The sequence below is a fragment of the Saccostrea echinata genome, unplaced genomic scaffold, assembly GCF_033153115.1.
Source record: "Saccostrea echinata isolate AGI-Se365-2 ecotype Australia unplaced genomic scaffold, CSIRO_AGI_Sech_v1 ptg000052l, whole genome shotgun sequence".
Classification (NCBI taxonomy): domain Eukaryota; kingdom Metazoa; phylum Mollusca; class Bivalvia; order Ostreida; family Ostreidae; genus Saccostrea; species Saccostrea echinata.
The window spans coordinates 7,277,501-7,300,890 of record NW_026889801.1 but is presented as its reverse complement, the minus strand read 5'-3'; the positions used below and the strand labels follow the sequence as shown (position 1 = coordinate 7,300,890).

General features: G+C 33.0%; 1 protein-coding gene across 1 annotated transcript in view; it reads left to right on the top strand.

Annotated features, from left to right (window-relative positions):
• The first annotated feature begins 802 nt into the window (after nt 1-802).
• The window catches only part of LOC133204319 (receptor-type tyrosine-protein phosphatase epsilon-like), a 62,469-nt gene continuing 39,881 nt past the window's right edge, over nt 803-23,390 (top strand). Inside the window, exons 1-4 of the mRNA XM_061340044.1 lie at nt 803-1,033; nt 20,508-20,744; nt 20,839-20,976; nt 21,596-21,736. Of these exons, the coding sequence (XP_061196028.1) occupies nt 823-1,033; nt 20,508-20,744; nt 20,839-20,976; nt 21,596-21,736 (727 nt within the window). The 5' untranslated portion in view covers nt 803-822. The remainder of the gene's footprint in view (nt 1,034-20,507; nt 20,745-20,838; nt 20,977-21,595; nt 21,737-23,390) is intronic.

Here is a 23,390-nt window from a genome sequence, read left to right as displayed (position 1 = left end):
AAATCAAATATCTTCGAGAAAATCTAAAATATTGAGAATTTCGGGGCAATTTTACCGCATATACAAATAAACCTATAACAAACATAACTTGAAAATTTGGGTTCGATTGATAAAATATTAAGACAGAAAATTGAAAAATCTCGAATAACCCCGGCCCGGGTTTGCGTACTTAATTTTAACAACACTCGCAGCAAACACCCTGCCACCTAGTGTTACATGTATAATGCCGCATTAAATTCACACTGCTTGTATTCGTCTTCGTTGAATGCGCTTCATGGTTTGCGTGACTGAATTTACATTTGTACTAGAGATGATCATAATTATTTATTAAAGAAAACTGTATCAATTTAAAAGAAAGAAGAACGAATTTACAAAAATAAAGCAACATAGAAGTAAGGACAAAATGAAGAATGAAAAAAGTTCAAAGTGAAATGTAATAAAGTGGAATATGAAAACAAAGTGACATATAGTTACAATAATAATAAAGAATAAAGAAGTAGGCAGACTAAGAATAAAAGCTAGCAAGATGAATAGACTTTTGGGGGTTATTCCCTTCCATATACATGGACATATAATCTTCGTAAAGTTTAATTCAAAATCAATTACAGCTTCAATTCTTGTCAATAAGCTTCAATTTCTATCATTATCAATACTATAGTAATACTGTAACACCAGCCAAATAAATAAATTGAAAAATTTTACTTTTCTTGCAAATTAATTGCCATTTCTACCAAATAATTCTAGATCTACATTGTACTTCAGCATGCATTGATATGTATATTTCTGTATCTTATAGATAATTTATCACAGGGTAAGAATTCTATGCAGAGTTCGAAGTGGCCATGTTCTCCTCAAACCTGTTCCATGTATGCAGCAAACAACGCAGTTGATGGACACATAGAAACATGTATGAGATCTAATTCGATTGGTACTTTCTCTCCAGACCAAAAAGTGTGGTGGAGAGTAGACCTTGGTAACATCAAGAGTATTTACAGTATCAGGATACAGTTTAAAGACTATGGACAGGAACATCGTATGTAACAATAATATAAGATTAAAGATGCTTGACAACAGATTTGAAGTTAATATTTTCTCACATTTTCTGTATAATTTCATGACTTGTATTTTGCTGTAGCATTTCATACTAAAATATAATAAAAATCTTATTTCATCTCGAAGTTATTAAAACCCCGAATTTCTGGACGCGTTGGATTGACACATCCTTGCGCTTTCACATATTTTAATTTTATTCTTAATACTTAAGAAAAGTGGCAATTTTATTGTGTATTAATGAAAAATATTAAAATTATAACCCAGAAAATTCAGAGTAGAAATGTTCTAAAGCAAAACCCACTCACAGTATTGTTAAGTCCGTGCTCAGTGGTGTGTGCAGAGTTTAACAATTGAACACACCCGGTGAGTCGTAAACATTAACAATAACAGAGCTCGTGCCCTGTTTACAAAAACAGTTTACGTTTCACGGCTGTGTTCAATTTGTTAAACTCTGTACACATCACAGAGCACGGACTGACAATACTGGTGAGCTGGTTTTGCTTTCGAACATTTCTACTCTGAATTTTCTGGATTATAGATGTAATATAACAAAATGGCTTCTTTTCTTAAATATTAAGGATAAAGATAAAATTTGTGTAAGTGCAAAGATGTGTTAATCAAACGCGTCCCGGAATTCGTAGTTCCAATAATTTTCAGATATGATAAGTTTTTAATTATATTTTCGTGTGAAATGCTATTGCAATATATAAGTCATGATATTATACAGAAAATTTGAGTTAGTATAGTATATCATTAAGCGTTGCAGTCACACCCTTTAATGATAAAGAAAATTCACCCCCCCCCCCAACCGGGATCTTGACGTCATATGCATTGTTATTTGACCGTGTGAATGCTTGTTAATTTTTTTTTTATCATTTTTTTCATTTTTTTTTCTAGTATATTTCATTTCTGAAAGATCTTTAATGGTGAGATATTTTACCGATGTTGTATAGAAGTATTTCCCTCATAGCAAGCTTTACCCCCGGACATTGTACCCTAGAGCAAGATTCCCCCCCCCCCGAGGGAAATCTCACACCAGAGCCAAATTTCCCCCCTATTTCGCCCTCGTTATGGAGTCAATATAAACTACAACCGCAATATTTTTGTGAATAGGACCGTAGGAAGCAATTTCATTTTTAGCGGGCACAACCATACATTTTCAAGTGGGGGGCACTATCAAGTACCAAAATTCCTTGACAAGCAAAAAAAAAAAAAAGTCAACAGACGTTATTATTGAGGGGCACAAGTATATAGCAGATGACTTCTATAGTATTCTATATATTGGCAATTATTGTGGGTGGGGCACCTCCCCCGTGCCCCCCCCCTTCCTATACGGCCATGGTGAAAAAAAAGATAAACGACACACTGAATTTTAAATGAAAAGTGAGTGTTTTTGACTTATATACAGTACAACTGTAGTAAGAATTTTCTTAGCATATTTTTCCAATCATGGAGTTTCAACCCGAATATTAAGCTTTCAAAAGAAATGTAAAACTCCTAAGATTCGAAGCCTTAACACCTCTAATGGCGCATGTAGCGGTACTTGTATTCGTCACATATTTTTAATGTGCAGTATATCAATGCTATCTAACGTTTAAAAAATCAGTTTGCTTTCAAAGAAAGTAATTTATGTATACCTTTTACTACTTGTATGTTGTTTGAATCCAATGAACAACAGAATGGTTTGAGTTAGTATCTCGTTAGAATGAATAAATTATTTCATATCAAGTTAGATATTTCCTTTTAACCAGATATTTATAATGTTAAAAGGATTTAATTATCTAGGTTTATGGAGTAAGTAGTTATCTCGTTATATTTTACATGAAAAGAATAATATTTTAATGTTTTTAAAAAAGGTTTGACAGTTGCTGACAAAAATGAGATATAAAATTTTCATTTTTCATTCTTCGTATGTTTCAAAACATCTGGAAGGCCGTCACGGTAGCTCAGTCGCTATAGAGCGCTTGCTCCGTGATCGGAAGGCAGTGAGTTCAAATCTCGGCCGCGACTGACCTAAGTCGATAAAAAATAGGTAGCAACTGTTCTGTCATGCTTTAAATTCTGAATTTACCGGGTGGGAGTAAATAAAAAACTTAGAACATGACAACTATTTTGTATTTACTCCCACACGGTAAATTCAAAATTAAGAAAATGACAGTCCCTTCGCCAGGCGCTCGGCACTTTGAAGTGAAAGTTGCGGGTCCCTCAGATGAGACCTTAAAAACTGAGGCCCCGTGTCACGGCAGGTGTTGGCACGATAAAGATCCCCGACTGCCCAATGGCCTTGAGTGCCGAGTAAAGGTCTAAATTTGAAGCCCTTCACCGATATATGGTGACGTCTCTATATGAGTGAAAAATTCTCGAATGGGACGTAAAACTACATACAATCAATCAATACATATTGTCACAATTTAGATGAAGGGACACATGTAACAATGTGTCGCCCCCTTCCCCTCATAACATAAGTACAGCCATAAAATTTTATTGGGGGAAAATTGGCTCTTAGGGAAATCGCACTCTATAACTACTACACAGAGTAGGACCCCCCCCCCCCCTCCGAAAATTGAATCTGATGTGGGATTTCCGTAGGGGTATAGTTATTTTTCCGTAGGGGAAATCCTACTCTAGAACCTATTGTCCGAGGGAAATCCTACTCTAGAGCCAATTTTCGGGTGGGGGTGGGGGGGGGTGCGAAGATTTTAGAGGAGAAAGCATACTCTACAAGACCGGTACCCCCCCCCCCCTTGATAAAACCGGATACCACCACGAAATAGGCTTTTTGCACTTAGGAAAAGAGTTAAGGTTGGTTTTTTTTTCTTAGGTTGAATTTTTTTTTTTTTTGAATGGGGTGGAACACCCCCCCCCCCGAATAAAATTTCTGGATCTGCGCATGTTTAAGAATATTAAGAATGTAATTTACATCTTAAATACTTCGAGTTTGTTTAGAATATATATATAGTATTAGAAAGTATAATTTAATGTATACATTGAAATTTTTACCTCCGTTTTATTTTCGCCCCCTTTGCCCTAGATACAAGATGGCGAATTTAAGACGGAGCGAATTCAAAGAAAACAGTTTAATTTCTTAAACAGATCTGTGACTGGGCAAATTTAATAAATATTGTTTGCATGTGTGCAAGGGCAAAAATAACACGGGGCGAAAATAACCCTGAATGCAGTTTATAATTTACCCTTGAGAAAGCAGTTTAAATTTAAGTTCAGAAATGTACTCTCAAGACAAGATCGTAAAAAAAAACCCACTGAATCAGCAAATACTCGACATCATGAATATGTATGTTTAATGTGCAGAATGAACATATTGGGATCGATCCTACAGTGGTGATAGGTCACGATGCAGGGGTCGGGCGAACAGAAAATATATATGCAAAAGATTTTGTTGCATTTAAAAAATTTTATATTTACTCCCACCCAGTAACTTCGATTCATAAATTAGAATATGTCAGAAAAAGGATTTGAAAAGAAATCGCAATAACCGAGTCTAACCCGATCTAATTTAAATGATCCGGACTCGAAATATAATTATCTTTTTCACTTTCACAATAAAAATAGACTGTTTGGCTGCAATATGTTTACAAATACGTTTAACTTATTAAGCAAGTTGATTTCTCCTTTCTTAACTAAATCAGAATGACAAAATTTGCTGATGTTTTTATTTTGAGTTAATTTTATCGGATTAATTTCATTCGGGATGAAAGTGCAAACTTGAACATCAGAATTTTTATCAAATATCTCAATCAAATCAATTTAAAAAAAAAGATTTTTGAATATGTAAAAAAAAAAAAGGACCCTTTATTTAATGTCTTCTTTTGTATTATAAAATTGGTATAAAAATAATTTGACGTATTTTAGAAAACTATCGAACAATAATAGTCTCTTCGAATGTAACATGCTTAAAATTGCATGATGTATGTCTTTTTATTGTCGGATGGCAATTTTTTTTTTTTTAAAGGCGAGTTTATTGGTCTGTAGAGACGAGTATAAAAGGTTTGGAGGTGGATAAAATATACAGATTGGTTAAAAAATGTCTAGAATAAGGGAGTAAAAGGAAGTTGATTGACCAATCATATTTTCATAACAGGATCTGTAGGGTACTGCTAAACAAAGAACCCTAGAGAACTCAAATGATTTTGAATTATTAACTGTATTTCAATGACTTATTTATGTTTTCTTATATTAAATATATCATACAAAAATAAGATAAAAATTTTAAAATATGTTTTTCGTTTTATGTTTATTATCGACGAAATACTGATCTCTGAAGACCGTATATTATACTTTTTGTGATAAAGATAATTAAAATTAATTTCATTTGTATGTTTTGCACCAGATTGAAATGTTAACTTAAAAAATAAAATTAGATTTAACAAAATATGTATAGAAAGAACTGTAAAATCATGTTATAAAGCTAATTAGCTCAGTAAACAATAATAATGAAATTCAATCGGGATAACAAAACTTGTTTTTTCCGTCCACTTTTTTTTCTGAATATAATATTTTGCTATATTAAATATTCCTTTAGATGCTGGTTGCCCCCCCCCCCCCACCCCCCACTTTTTGATGTTGTAAGGTCGAACACTGGCAAAATTTAGGATTTGTACAGTAAGTTAACTTTTTTTGCCTGTCGGATTCTTTGGGAAGATCCCCCCCCCCCCACACACACACACTTTTGAAACCGTTTCTACAGGCCTGTGTAACGAATAGAAATAACCACGTTTGAATAATATAAGAAGCAACTATTTCTTATTATTTGGAATTCATTATAGTACAATTCTCTGATATGCTTGGACTTTCGGTATACTTCGGTATATAAGACGTGCAATTCTCGACAAATGCTACACGCGTACTGTACATTATTGAAATTAATTCTCCTTGGTCACTAGCTCATCTGATTCAATATTTATAAAGTACATGTACCACAAATGCAAGTAAAGAAAAGAAACACAGAAGTGTTTGAACATTTCTTTCTGTCTGTGTGTGCTGTCTAGTTTGCAAAAATAAGCACGAGTAAGAGTTCTTATTGCAATGACATTTATTTAATTTATATACATTTTTCGATATCAATAAACAATTCTTTGCTTTGAAACATTTAATCTAGGACCCTGCATAGCAGATGTAAAATGTGGATATCCAGAGCTTTATGAAGTTCCCTTGACTAAAAAACATGGAAAATAATTACTATATTCTATAGCACAAGGGCATACATAAATGTTTTTGCAAGTGAAAGAAGGAAAGGTGGATGAATGTTTCTCTTAGTTATTGACAGCCATTTCTAAATTTTACATCATTAAAGGGTGAGACTGCAACGCTTAATGATATACATGTACTAGTTTGTATCATTAACCTCGATTATGTAGATATTTGCTTGTTTCATTAAGCGTCGGTGTTACTCGGCATTTGTGACGCTTAATGACATAATTCTATCATTAAGCTGCGATTTAGCATTAGCAGTTGAGAATGTCAACTATTAATGCAATAATTCATGGCATTAAGCGTTGCAATTGCATCGCTTAATGATATTTTGTATCATTAAGCGGCGTTTTATCTTTAGAGGTTGCTATGTTGAGCGCGATATAAAGGCATATGATCAGTAATGAAAAAGAGTCCTTTTCCGGCTGTGCTGATTGGCTGATAAATACTCTCGCTGACGTAGATATTTTGAAAATATCTCGAGGAAATTAAAACAGACCACAGAGTGCACAGAGAACTGCTAACGAATAGTTCATATTGCACTGGCAAAATAAACCCTGAAAGCTTTCGTTCGACAAACTTGCATGGGGACAATAAAAACGGGATTAATAATGAGATACATATTTAAATGCATGATGGTACATTACATTTTTTTTGTATACAGAGAGGTGTTTCAAATTGATAGAGACAATATTGATGTATAAATACAACGTCTAATTTGTTGTATGCGCGTGACTGATTATCACAGCGGGTGGTCACCTCTAGATCTGATATGTGTGAAATTCTAAGTCCGCAGGTCGGAGCTCCCCACCTACTGCATGGGCAAACTTAACTTCTGATTAAGCAGCCTTTTGCTTTTCTGCCCAGGATGATAATTAATGATAGTATACACAATAATACACAGGATTGAATTTTCTAGATGCGTTATTTATGAAGCTTAATTGCTGATTGCTTTTATTTTTTTTTCTCAGGAATGTTGTACATGTAATTGTCTCGATAATTAGTTGACTGTTGAAATAGCAGGATTCGGAGTGGATCCAGATTTTTGCAAATTTGGGGCACATTGAGTATATTTTGCGTGTAATATGTACTGTAACACATTTTGGGAACAAAGACCAGATATGTTGCTTTGTGGTTTAAATATACTTGTAATGACATCTCCCTGCAATCATAATTAAATATTAGCAAAATCAGTCCCAAAAATATGAAATTATACATTTAAAAATGAATTATGCACGGCAAAAAAGCTTATTTAATTCTGTGTTGCCTGCAGAGCAGAGCGGCACTAGGGGATCACTTTAACCGGCGTCTCTCCGTCCGTCCTTTTGTGTTCTTATAATCTTATTTAACACAAGAAATGAGAACTAGAAGGCATCTTTACGGATTAGCATTTTATTCTAGACTAAAGCATACACAAGAGAACTAGAAGGCGTCTTTACGGATTAGCATTTTATTCTAGACTAAAGCATACAAACACATGTACAGAGTATTAAGTCTGGCATTGCAATATGATATTCCTGGGACTGGATGCTGATGTCCGAACACATAGTAAAGTTTAATATAAACAGTTCACTGGATTGTTTACACGGCTATATAGTGTTGTTTATTAATACACTGAATGCGAGAACACAACATTTCATCCCTTCTTATTTTATGTCCATCAGATAAAATAATATTCAAAATTAACCTTTCATTGAGAAAATATCTAAGAAGAAATAATTAGTAAAGATATACATCAAATAACTTTTACTACCTTCCTAACTACTTACAAAACTAATGTGGTTGCAAAAGAAACTTCTGTTTCTAAGCGCACTACAACCTATGGGAATTATTATAACCCATAAGGTGCTTACACAAACAGCCATTCACAAATTTAATTTAACCACAGACTTCCTGGTTCGCAACGGATATCGGCGCTCCTGTGGTGCATTAATTATCGGCGGTAATTGGTCAGACGTCTCGTCTGCTTCACTGTTAGCTGCTTGAGCTATACCATCGGTTATTGGTATTGCCACATCGGAATTCTGCTCAGGGTCGGCTTTGAACTCGGCATCTCGGATTTGGTCTGCGTGTCGCTTCCAAATTCCCCCTGCTTGTGTTTTTACTTCGTAGTTTAATGGTTCTTTGCGCTGAATAATTTCACCGCTGGTCCATTTCTCCTTCCCGCGGTAATCCCTAATGGCCACTTGTTGTCCAGTGTTGAATTCTCTTAATTTCTCTGCTTTGGCAGTGATTGCAGTTTTCATGTGCTTATCAATAACAGTTCGTCCCAGGTCAGGTTTGATAAGGTCAAACGGCATCTAAGGCTTCTCCCCATGAATAACATCGCTGGCGTTTCCGTTGTTGTGGCGTGAGGCGTGTTACGGTACGTAAGAAGAAAATTTGCTAGCTTCTTATGAATGTCCGCATTTTCTTTATCCATGGCTTTCATACCTTGTTTAAAAGTTTGAACAAAACGTTCCGCTAGGCCATTTGTTGCAGGATGATAGGGTACTGATCGGATATGGTTTATTCCCTTTAGCTTCATAAATATCTGAAATTCTTCAGACACAAATTGTGGGCCATTATCGGAAACAAGCTGCTCCGGTAAACCGTTTCTTTCAAAGATATTACGCAAAGTAATAATCGTTTTGGTTGACGTGGTCGTCTGCACAGGAATAACTTCTGGCCATTTTGAATGTGCGTCCAGGACAATAAGAAACAAGTGTTCTAAAAATGGTCCTGCAAAATTAATGTGGATACGTTTACATGGAGCTGACGGCCATTCCCACGGATGTAAGGGTGTGGTTTTCGGATTGTGGTGTTGTTTCTGGCATCCAGGACAACCTTTAACAAGCTTTTCGATATTCACATCGATTCCAGGCCACCAAACGTAACTTCTCGTCAGAAATTTCATTCGCACGATTCCGGGGTGAGCTGAATGAAACATTTCAAGTACTCTTTTCCGAAATCTTTGTGGAATTATAACTCTGCATCCCCACATGATGCAGTCTTGACTAACACTCAATTTATTCCTTCTACTGAAGTATGCATTTAGATTTGGATCCTCATTTTCAGTCCAACCATTAACAATGCAATCGTACACGTTTTACAAAATTTTGTCTCTGGACGTTTCTCTTCTTATTTCCTGGTGCGTATTACATGATATTTGTTCCATTTGACTGAGTGTAAACATATCTGCTACATCTGTTAAGTTTTCGGCCTCAAGTCTCTCCTTTTCCTGAGGAATTCTGGACAATTCATCCGCATTCGTGTGGCGTTTTGTATTATGATATTCAATGTTGTACGTATATCCACTTAAAAATATTGCATGTTTTTGCATTCGTGCAGCGGAGGTAACTGAAATTCCTTTCTTAGGATTGAAAATTGACACTAACGGCTGATGGTCGGTTATCAGAGTAAACTGGCGACCATACAGATAAGTGTGGAATTTCTTTACTCCAAACACAATACTAAGAGCTTCCTTGTCAATTTGACTGTAATTCCTCTCGGCCTTATTCAAAGTTCTTGAAGCGAACGCGATCGGGTGTTCCGTTCCGTCCTTCAACACGTGCGACAATACTGCCCCTAATCAAAAATGGCGACGCATCACACGCTAACCTGATTGGTAAGTTTCGATCATAGTGACATAATACTTGATCAGAGGTAACCAACCTTTTTGCTTTCTCGAACGCTTCCTGACATTCTTTGGTCCACTGCCATTTGATATTATTTCCGGGAGTTTGTGTAACGGGTGTACAACGGATGATAGATTTTGGAAGGAATTCGTGATAGTAATTCACAAGACCTAGAAACACACGAAGTTGGGTGGTATTGGTTGGCTCTGGAGTGTCAAACACAGCTTTAATTTTATCCTTGGTTTTGTGTAATCCTTGTTTGTCAATTAAATGACCACAGTATTCAATTTAGTCTTGGATGAACTGACACTTGGATTTATTCGCTCTCAAGTTATATTTCTCCAGTCTCTGTAGAACATGGCGTAAATTCTCAAGATGTTCTGCATCATTCCTACCCGTAATTACCATGTCATACAGAATGCACTGTACTCTATTTAATCCTTGCAATATTGTGTCAATAGTGGGTTTGGAGAATTTGTATATAGTATCAAATGCATGCGGTATATTTTTTAATACATTTTCATTAAAATTTGGTAATTACTTCAATTACGAGGTATTAGCAAACAGAAACCATTTTATTAGATATAACTTTCAATGTCTCTGCATATATCATCTATAAACGTTAATGGATTAAGAGATAAGAAAAAGCGAATGTGTATATTTTCATGGTTGAGTAAGCGTACCTGTAAATATGACGTAGTTTGTTTACAAGAGACACATGGGACTGACCTAGATACTGAGAGATGGGAACATGAATGGAAAGAATTTAACGGTACCAGTTCTATATGGAATAATTGGTCTAGTGAATCGCGTGGTGTTGGGATTTTATTTATGAAAAAAAATGAATTAAAAATCAGTGAAGTAAAATTCGACAAAGATGGACGGGAAATAGACATATGTCTTATGAAAAATACAATAAAAATTGGACTAAAAAATATATATGCCCCAAACATTGTGAATGAAAGAAAATCCTTTTTTAAAAACCTGGACCTTAATAATTTAGATTATAAGATAGTATGTGGGGACTTTAACTGTGCAATAGATAAAAATATGGATAGGCATCCAGTTCCAGCTAAAGATGATCCTAGCAAAGATGACCTCAACACATTTATAAGAAATTATGAACTAGAGGATATTTGGCGAGATAGAAATTTAGAAAGAAAATGTTACACATTTCATAGGTGTAATTCAAAGTCCAGAATTGATTATTTTCTTATTAGTGAAAACTTATCATACAAAGTTAAGAATACGAGAATCACACATTTTCCACTTAGTGATCATGATCTTATTTCCATAAAGATACATATAGGGGAAGTTGAACGAGGCCCAGGGGTATGGGCAATGAATGCAAAAACCATTTCAAGGGAAGACTTCAAGAAAACTTTTACTGACTTTTGGAATCATCACAAATTAAGCTTAGAAAACTGTGACAATATTCATAAATGGTGGGATATGACAAAAAATAAAATCAAATCAGTCTGTATAGAAATATCCAAAAACTTTCATACTAGTAAAATAAAATATAAAAAATTAGAAAAAGAAATTGAGAATATTAAAAATAATCCAAATACAGATAAAGCTTATCTGAATACAATTGAACAAAAGCTAAAAGATATCTTGAAAGAAAAAACTGAAGCTGCTATTCTGAGATCTAAATGTAAGTGGTTCTCTGAGGGTGAAGTACCATCTTCATATTTCTTTCAATTAGAGAAAAAGAATGGTGAAAAAAAACTATGGTCTAGAATCAAATGTGAGGATGGGATATACAAGACAGATATCGATTCTATTATAGAGGAACAAATAAAATTTTACAAAAAACTATTAAACACAGAAGGGTGCGACCCAGAGTGTGGAGCTAAACTGTTGAAAGAGGTTCGATGTAAACTTAACACAGAAGAAAAAGAGATTTTAGACCGTGATATCACTGAAGAAGAAATCTATAAAGCTATTATGTTATTAAAAATTAATAAATCACCAGGGGAAGACGGTATTACTTCAAATTTCTACCAAATTTATTGGGATGTCATTAAAGACGAATTTATTAAAGTATTTAAATATATTTTCAATAACAGTTTATTGTGCGAGTCACAAACAAAGGGTATGTTATCCCTAATACATAAAGGGGGAGAACGCGAAGTTATAACGAATTGGAGACCTCTGACAATGTTAAATACAGACTACAAAATAATAGCAAAAATACTTGCTGAGAGATTAAAAACAGTCTTACCAAAACTAATACACCCTGATCAAAAAGGTTTTGTAAGGGGAAGGGATATAAGTGATGCCAACAGATTAATTCAAGATATTATTGATTTTGCAGATAATGAAGATTTAGAAGGCGCAATAATATTTCTTGATCAACAAAAAGCATTTGATAGATTAGAATGGGAATGGCTAGATTCTACCTTGAAAAAATTTAATTTTGGAAATAAATACTGTAACTGGATAAAAATGTTGTTAAGAAATGCCAAAACTTGCATTAAAACAAATGGGTTCCTATCCAAATATTTTACAATATCAAGGTCAGCAAGACAAGGTTGTCCTATAGCTCCCTTGTTATATGTATTACAAATAGAGCCGTTGGCTTGTGCCATACGCCAAAATTCAAACATTAAAGGTATACGTATTCCGAACAATATCCAGCATATTGAATGCAAAATCAATATGTTTGCGGATGATACACAACTTTTTAATAAGGATGAAGAATCTATAGAAGAATCCTTTAAAGTTTTAGAAATATATGAAAAGGCATCAGGAGCAAAAATAAATTTTGCTAAACCAAAGGGTTTATACATTGGGAGATCAAAGGGTAAAAAACCTAAATTTAATAAAATACAGTGGACATCAACAAATGTTAAAACTTTAGGTGTGAACCATGGATATGATATTGACATAAAAGCTATTTGGATGGAAAAAATAGAAAAAATTACCAATTGTCTTCATGTTTGGAAAACTAGAAATTTAACATTTAAAGGAAAAACATTAATAATAAAAAACCTAGTAATTCCTATTATTGGATATGAAATTGAAATGAGAGGCATACCAAATATTTATAGTAAAAAGATAAATGACATTATCTGGTCTTATATATGGGATCAGAAAGTAAACAAAGTAGATAGGAATGTTTGCTGCCTCAGTAAAGCTGAGGGAGGATTGGACATGGTTAACTTATTTACATTTATTAAAAGTAAGCTAATTAAAACAATATACAAAATTATGCACTCTGAACTTGAAAACTGGAATGCTATTGGTAAACTCTGGTTACAAAGTAAAGACTTACATCCAAAACAGGAATATTTTTTATGCACCTGTTCTGACCTCTCCAACATTTCTCTAAATAAACTTTCTACATTTTATAAAAATGCATTATTCGCATACAGTGAATTCAGATCGAATTTTCAACCAGAAAGCAAAGATGAAATTTTAAAGTGCCAGATTTTTGGAAATAAATATATACAATTTCGAGGTAAAAGTCTATATATAGAGTCTTTCATTAAATGTGGCTTACACACTATTGATGATATTTGGGATAAAGATAGTAAGTCTTTCAAGACCAATGCATACGTATTTACAAAACTTCTTGATAAAAGAAGTTGGGTTTTTGAATATAGCAAGATAAAAGCTGCCATACCTAAAAATTATATTGATATTCTTGCAGGGAGAAATACTGCAAATACCGGTGATAAAGAAATAAATAATTATTTTGTGTTGTTTGATAATTTCTTAATTGTTAGGAAAACAAATAAGTTCATAAATTTTGATGACATAAAAATCAAAGACCTACAAAGAGTGTTAAACAAAAATGTTACTCCCAAATCTCAAGAAAAATGGGAGAATCTGCTACAAATTGACATTACATGGGAAAGAATTTGGGGGTCAATTTACGAAGCTAAATTAAAACAAAAAATTCAAGAATTCCAATGGAAATGTTTGCATAACATCTTATACACTGAGGAAAAACTACGTATAATGGGTTTATCAAATGGCAAATGCCTCTTTTGTAAAGCAAATACTGAGAGCCAGAAGCATTTATTTTTTGAATGTAAACACGTCAAACCAGTTTTAGAATTGGTACAAAGAATAATTTTACTAATACCTGTAAAGGATTCAATCAATTTTGATGCATGTACTGTTCTACTGGGATTTGCCAGTGAACCGAAAAACGTTCGAATATGTGTTAACACTTTGATTTATATATATAAGTGGTCAATATGGAAAACAAGAAACAGTATCAAGTATGAAAATAAAAAAATAACTACCTCATTGCTCCAAAAAGCATTCACGAAAGAAATGAAATTAATTTTTCAATTGTTAAAAAATGATAAACGCAATTTTAAGGGAGATATGAATTTAACGTTAACTGTATTAACAGAATTCGAGAAACTGTTACCTGTTTTCCACAATCCAGATTTAAGTTAAGCTCCATGTATGTTTTCCCATTTATTCAATATATTGCAATACATTCATGAATCGCACCGGATTGCAAATACGAACAAGAAATTTAGAACCAAAATTGATTCCGGATAAATATTCTCTGTTTTTTGGGGTTTTTTTTATATGTTATACAATTTAATTAATATACATATTGAATGTATGATATGAATACATTATGTGAGACATTGTATTAAGATTTAGATATTTAGCATCCTGCGTGGTGCTGTAGGGATTATTATTATATATTGTTATAGAGGGAGCTTAGTCAGGGCCCCATCCCTGGTAGCTGCCCTATATATCATCTTTAATGTTATAGGTCTGGGAAATAAATGCGAAAAAAAAAAAAAAAAAAAAAAATAGTGGGTTGCCATATTGCAGGTGCTGACGCTACCCCGAATAGGAGTCGGTTGTAACGGTACAATTCTCGATGTGTGTTTAATGTAAGAAATTTCTTTGATTCCTCTTCTACTTCAAATTGCAAATGTGCGTCCTTCAGATCGATCTTTGAGAATTTCTGTCCACTTGCCGGTGAAGCGAATATGTCCTCAATGCGAGGCAATGGATATTGCTCTATTTCAAGTTGAGGATTTATCGTAACTTTGAAATCCTCACAAATTCGGATATCGCCTGATCTCTTTACTATCGGTACAATTGGTGTGGTCCATTCACTTGTCGGAACTTTGGTAATGATGTTCTCACTTTCAAGTCGTTCTAACTCTTTTTCAACTTTGGGTTTTAGAGCGCAAGCAAGCGATCTTGCTTTCACAAATACTGGTTTAGCGCTTTCCTTCATGATGAGGTTCGCCTTAATTCCATTGACAGATCCAGTTTGCATTGTAAACACGGCACTGTGTTTATCAGAATTTCTCCAATTTCTGTGATGAGTCATTGATATCCAGTGTGACGTTGTTCAGGGAATTCCAATCCAATTTGATTTTTCGTAGTCAATCACGCCGAAAAGTATCGTTTTTCCCTCTGAAACAACATACAGTTCTAACTTTTCCCGTTGATCTCTGCATGTATAAGACATCAACACGAACTACACCAAGAGGTTTGAGTTTTTCTCCTGAGTAAGTCATTAAAGTGACGCTTGTATCCTCGAGTTTTCTCCTGGGAAACAATTCTGCAAGAACTTTGTCCGGAATAACGAAGACTGCGGAACCCGTGTCTAGTTCCATGTCGACATTTTTCCCGTCAATAGACACATCCAACATTATCTCATTTCGCTTACCGGAATGTACAGTGTATGTACATTCCTAAATCACTGTCTTCGTCGACTGCGTGCACTTTCTTCGGAAATTTGAATGATTGGTCCTTCGCACGACATGCCGCTTTAATATGTCCTTTCTTTTTACATCTGTGACATATTGCATCTTTGAATCTGCATTCTTCTGCTCTGTGGTCACTTTTATTACATCGGTAACAATTCACAGGTTTCGGTTTTTCCAACTTTGCTTTCAATTTCTGGAAATTTAATTTGTTGACTCCAGACTCGCGGCTTTTCCCTTGTAGTTTTAAGGCGTCTTTTGATGCGATTTCCATAGCGACAGCTATTTGATTTGCTTTATCCAAGATGAGCCCCTGAACGGATAGTAACTTCTTCTGAGTTTGTTCATCTCGGAGTCCGCAAACAAATCGGTCTCTTAGAGTGTCATTTAGATCCCGAAAGTCACAATATTCAGAAAGTTTCCTGATCTGTGCGACATATTCATTGACGCTTTCGCCCTCTTTTTGCTCTCTTTTATGGAATCGAAGTCTTTCCGCAATTACTAAGGGTTTTGGCGATAGATGATCTTTAAGAAAATGGACAGTTTCATTAAAACTTTTGTCCTTTGGTTTATCTGGTGTTGTAAGATTCATTAGTAAAGCGTAAGTCTTTCCCCTAATCAAACTTAGGAGCGCAGGGACACGTTTGCAGCCCATATCCAGCTATTGTTTTAAATCCTCGTCGCCAATTTTGTGTTGTTCTTATAATCTTATTTAACACAAGAAATAAGTACTAGATGGCATCTTTACGGATTAGCATTTTATTCTAGACTAAAGCATACAAACACATGTACAGAGTATTAAGTCTGGCAATGCAATATGATATTCCTGGGACTGGATGCTGATGTCCGAACACATAGTAAATATAAACAGTTCACTGGATTGTTTATACAGCTATATAGTGTTGTTTATTAAAACACTGAATGCGAGAACACAAAACGTCCGTCTGTCTGTCCGTCTGTCACACCTTGTATCTCAAGAACTGTAAGAGATATGGACTTGATGTTTTGGACATATATTGCTTGGCACTATGGCTTTTGTGAATTGCCATGGTTACTGACCTCGCGACCCTTGACTTTGACCTTTGACCTACTTTACAAAAAAGTGAATAGTGTCAATATACAGCATATTTTTGACATTTAAGTCTATGCTATTTAGCATGTGCACCGATTGTCCGAAAACACTATGAAAGATACCAGCTTTTCAATTCACTTGACCTTCACCTTTGATCTACTTTGCAAAAAATACCACAGACAATTTAATTTAACTTAAAACTTTTCAATTTTGAGAGGCGGGGTGTTGATAATTAGCATTGATACATGTTTTTGAGCTCATGATACTGTACTTTGAAACTGTATGATATTCAGTTACCACACAAACTGATATTTAAATACTATGAAAATACATCGCAATCGGTATACCATAATAGATTGTGTAGACTGACAATTGGAGTAAAAAAGACTTTGAAACACGCATAAATACATGTAAAATTATAAATAATTATTTATAATAAATTCAACTCAATTATTCATGTTTGGGTTGAGAATCATGTTTTCTTTGATTGTCAGATTCTATCACAGTTTTATACTATGCGTGGATGCTTTTTTTTCTGCATGAACTATCATGCTAGTAGTAAATAAATAGCTAACAACACTTAGATTTATTTACTTTCTTTAATGAAACTACAAAGCAGGCGACACACGCGACACCCTAGTTCATAAAAAAAAAAACGAAGTCTATTCTTAAGTACACTGTTAAATACATCATATAGTGTTTCTGAGTACATGTAAATACCTAGATGTAACATTTATTCCTCAGGCTCTTAATATTCTCCTTTGCTCAGCATTAAAGCATTAAAATAATTTGTTTAAAAAAAACAAGGAAAACAAAAACTTCACGGAATCCAGACATTAAAAATAACATTATTCACATTTTTCATAACACTATTAAAACCCATTTTATTGTATGCATCTTAAATGTTGAATTTTAAATTTTTGGATTTTAACCCAATCACGAAATAAATAGCATTCCTAGTTGAACTATTGACAGCATATACTCCAACTTAATCTGTGACACACTTCATCTGAAATGTTGAAAATCAATACTTTGTGTGCATAAATCTGCAACTTATTTTGCTGTACTATGTGAACTGGGTAGATTTCCCCTACCCTTTGACGTTATACTATCAATGATAGATTATTGATATAGGCTGAAGAATTTAGGACAGTCTTTTCCACATTTACAAGATGCATGTTATGAATCCAAGTCACTATATGAGAAAATCTTCTTTCCTGGCATAGCTCCATTTATTTTCTCGTCACCAATCTAGATAGTATTCGTGATTTAACTTTAATCATTACATCATATGGAGAAATGCTGTCCACTTTATTCATGATATCTCAACATGTTATGTCAATAATGAAGTTTTATACTAGTATTTCCCCAGGCAAAAACAATAGTATTTTTCCCATAGTGTCGTTTAACTTTTCTAAATTCTACCTCCAATGTGATTTTCAATTTCAAAAAGAAAATCATTATTTAATAAACTGAAAGTACAAGTTCCATACCTTCACCTAAGACAAGGAAGAAATCTGTCAGAAAATGGTAAATGGTCTCTCTAAATTTACATGATAAAGACCTTCCAAGCTCTTTTACCACGTTTTTATGTAACATTGTAATGAAGCTTTGCTTCAGATTTTCAAACTCTGAAGGAACCATCAACTTTCCGTCATTTTGTAAAAAAAAAAAGTGCATTCCAATCCAGGACACATTTAAATATAGAACCAATTGAGAAAGAATTTATTCCAAAGTTTTTATATTTTAATCTTTTTTTATATTTATATATAATGCATTGAACATAAAACTCCCATATTGAAAATAATATGGCCTCTATGCAAATTATAAATTAGCAAAACGTACACTATTTTCTATATGTAAATTCAAACGTACACTTAAAAATTGTTTAGTTAAATATTGTATAATCATGAAATGAAATTCACAACTTGTATCAGATTCTGAAGAAATGCTAAGTTGCAACAGCACTTTTAAACGAACTTTTGGTCGGGAAAAATACCTGAAAAGTACTAAAAAATTGCAGTAGCGGAGAAATCTGACACGTTTTCGCATATCTTTTCAAATTAGAACAAACCTTACCTCTTTAACTCTGTACAATCCTCTTAGTCATTTGCTTCTCAAATACCAACTTATAAAGCATTAATGTTGTACATAATTCGAAAAGCTGTGAACAAGGTTCATAATTTGAATTTTATTGAAACCGTTTGTAAAATCAACTCCCATCAGTACTTTGATTTATATGTTTTACTGACTGTGGGCATTCATGACCAAATATCTATATAACTTCCCCTATTTTTGTAGCAATAAACAATTATTATTTGCAAATGGCTTTTATTTTTACAAACTGATTTGGTATGCAAGAGCATGTTTTAATAGCGATCAGTCTTTACACAGAGACATGCTACTAACAATTAAGTTGATGCTACAATGCTTTCAACAATCTTTATCATTGTTATTTTGAAATTTCTAAGGAAGATAAATTTCATGACAGGTACAAAATTTACTAACCAGGTATTATTCTGTACCCACTCACTACAAAACCTTATAATTAATAGTACTTGTCCATGTTTAACTTCATCTCATTAAATTGCATGGGAGATTGTTTCGTACGCTACATAATAAACAAACACAACTTATACAGCATTAGCTCTAATATTGATAGCGTCTAAAGAACTCATTCCCCGACGCTGATTATTGTTTTATGTCAAATCAAATATCGTCTTTGAAAAAATGCAGATGTCGTGTCTGGTCTCTTTATAACTCATAAATTCTTACCAATCTGAACGTTGGCAGTTCAGATCGACAATAAAATTACCAATAAAATTTGGGTTCTTATTAACATTTGTAATATTCATTTGTAGATTCAAGAGAAGTCGAACTTATCACTGATGCTTATGAATCTTTTGCATTTGCAATAAACGTGTGCGGAATTTTTCTTTTCGCTTTAAATGAAAACAATAATTTTTCTGCTGTTCCATTGTGCCTAGTTTAGTATTTCATCTGTTGAAAATTATGAAATCAAATATTTTTATTCAGAAAGACATATTTATGTTATTTTTTGTTTCAAGTATTTATATTTTTTTGTCATCGTGTTCAAACTCTATCTATTAAAATTTTAAATCAGAAATAGATTTGACATCATCAATTTCAAACAACAGAAAAGTCGAAATTGATTTCTTTTTCTAGGGAGAATAGACTGTTTCAACTGTGGTACTGCTCTTTTGCAGGGCAAATTGATGTTGTTTGGTGAAATATGAAGTAACAGCATTGTTTAATACTGTGAAATCACTAATTTTCGGGGGGGGGGGGGGTTAATTTCTTTTCGAGGTATAAAGAGCCCCACGAATTCAAATCTCCCATGAAATGTGAAACTGCACACTGCAGTATAATGTATTTCATTTTACTACGAAATCAAATCCCCTCGAAGCAGTGGCTTTTCCTCAAACCACTAAAATTTGACACCTCGAATATAAATTATTTTACAGTTAAAGTCTTTCAATTGACAGTCATCAAAAATTATGTTATTTATTAGTGTTGCAACACAGCAGTACCACGGTTATCGTGAAAGGGCTAACAGGAATTTGGATTTCCTCAAATCAATCTGTTCTTAGATTTCTGAAAATCATTCAGCAAAAAAAAAAAAAAAAATTAATTCATATTAAAAGTTGACTTATTATCGAAAAAATTCTTTTTCAGTTACATGTACTTTGGTTTAAAGATTAAGCTATGTTAAATGAAATACAAAGCATTTTGAGCACCTGAATAATGACCTGTATGATTCATTAGGGAATATTTCAGTTATACATGCATAAAATTATGTAAAACACTTACGATCATTTCTAACTAATTATTTAGATAATCGTCAAAGAGGAAGACTGGCGGGGTTTACTCTTTATGTTTCGAATACGACAGATATACAGAACAGTTATCTATGTGACAAAGATGGACCAGAATTACCTTCGTTAGATTTGATCAATATCTGTACCATTCATGGACGTTATGTTACATTTTACAATGAAAGAAACAAGACGTCATATCCTGACGGTTACGAGACTGCCATTATAACAGAGTTATGTGAAGTAAATGTGATGGGTAAAATTTTACTATAATTATCTGCTTATTAGTAAATTATCAAAACAATTCTATGCATGTATGTGTAATAATACCTTTTGCTTTGTATTACAAGGCTGTCAAAAAGATGGATTTTATGGTCAAGACTGTGATCTTCCTTGTCCTGTTCATTGCCAGGAAAAAAGATGTCATATACTTAAAGGAACCTGTCTTGGTTGTAAAGCTGGTTGGATCGGAAAGTTCTGCAACGAAAGTAAGATTCTAAATCTCCTGCTCCAGGATCATGAAATAGAATAAGACATGTCAAAATTCCAGTTATTTATAAAATTATTATTTATTGTAACCTTAAATCTACAAATTTCAATAATTATTAACATATAAGTTGGTTACCGGGTAATTTTAAAAAGCATTCCAATCTTTATGTGTTTAACACTTACGTATTAACTTATTTTGAAGTTTTTGGTTTTATTTTGTTTGACGTGTTTCATACCAATTCTTAGGCCTTTGGTTTTATACTTAATTTGATTACTGATGTTTCGGCTATTTGATCAATATGTAGGGCTCACGGCAGGCGTGACTGATCAACAAGGGATGCTTACTATACTCCTAGGCATCTAATCCCGTTCTGGAATTTATGGTAGGGGGGTCCGTGTTTTATGCCCTGTTCACAAATTTGAATTGTTTATGAATTATTTGAGATCGATCACTGTTCGTTATCTTCATGATCACCTTTTTCATTCTGTCTTCTAAAAAGTTTATGAGTGCTTCTTTAGTCTTAGACTTGTTACATTTAAAAAAAAAATATCCATTCTAGTTTGAAAATTTCAGAGGAAAAATTATCACTTAAATAATTTTATTTTATTTTCAATTAGCCTGCATGTTTGGATATTATGGTATGGAGTGTAAATCCAAGTGCACAGGCCATTGTCTTGATGATTCTTCCTGTAATCATATCAGTGGAAAATGTGAACATGGCTGCGAGGAAGGATGGATTATACCAACTTGTGATCAACGTAAGATCCCTTGTGTGTGTGTATATATATATATATATATATATATATATATATATATATATATATATATATATATATATATATATATATATATATATATATATATATATATATATATATATATATATATATATATATATATATATACATGTAATATTAAATGTGCTTTAGCTGGCATTGAAATATATGAATAAGTTTGTATGTATAGATAATTGTTTACATAAATATCAAATTATTCATGTTTCTTAAATATCGTTTGGGAAGAAAATCATGTGAAAGCGAAAGGATCAGCTGTCTTCTGATCAATCATGTAAAAGGTTTGCTAGTTTAGTAAAAGATTAGAATTTCAAAAAAAAAAAAAAAAATAAGTATTTCAAAAAAAAAGCGAATTTCTAAAAAGATTATAATTATATCTACTGTGAAGGAGGAAATATTATAATTTATACTTAACATTGTAAACCCATCACACACCTTGCGTATTAATGTGGCATGCATAAACATTTCTATACATGTATGTCTGTTGAATGATCTCGGTAGGAGATACAGTTAAGTTTCTAAGTTTGCACTTTGTTAACAATATCATTTATTTCCACTGTGTCAGTCAGACTATAAATGTTTATTGGTAAGCATAATCTTGCTACTGAGCCAAGCAATCAAGTACACTTACAATATATCAATATTTAACAGACAAGGTGCAAGATAGCATATTAAAAGCCTTAGACAGATAAAGCGGGTGTCCTCAAACTATCACATGTGTCCAATACTCTTTTATAAACTCTAAAAGATTTCGGAAATAAAAATGACCTTAAAAATAATTTGCATAAATTTTTATTTGTAATTTAAAGGTGTATTTCTCTGAGAATTGCAAATCCAAATATATATTCAAATACCGCACAATTGAATCTTTCTTGTTAATAGAGACTAAATAAGAAATGTATTATTGAATAATTAGTCAACAAAGTTTCAACTCTTGACTTCTCAAAAGTATTGAAAGTATTCCATTGTCAGAAACTAGAATACTGTACAGTGTAGAAAAATAGTTTCTTGTTCCAGATAACTCTATCTATGGTATTCACGGCTGTGTGTATCACTTAATTTAAAACGCAATTACATGACGGTAGAATCCGACTTTCCGGATTATAACACTGCTTTTCTGTATTCATGTCGCCGATCTCTGAAACTCTATAAACATATTAACGAATCTATGTCAATTAAATATTCTCCAACCTTCAATAAAGGTTTCATTTCGTTGCCCTCGATTCTATATCCGATCATATTAAACTATTGAAAGTACTTTTTGTATTATACATTAATAATTCTTGTTATTTCTTTTATATCTTACCCATAATGAAATAATTTAGAAGATCTATATGATAAGAAAGTGGCGAAAGGAATCAGGGGATCGCTAGTAAATTAAACAGGGATAATTCCAGCACTGTTCTAATTAAAATTTATAACCTTTTTTGTGAAATCTGGAAAACATCGAATATTCGAATCTTAAATTCACATTCGAATATTAACGCATCGAATGAATATTCCAATGTTCGAATATTCGTTGATATCCCTAATATATATTCATATATATATATATATATATATATATATATATATATATATATATATATATATATATATATATATATATATATATATA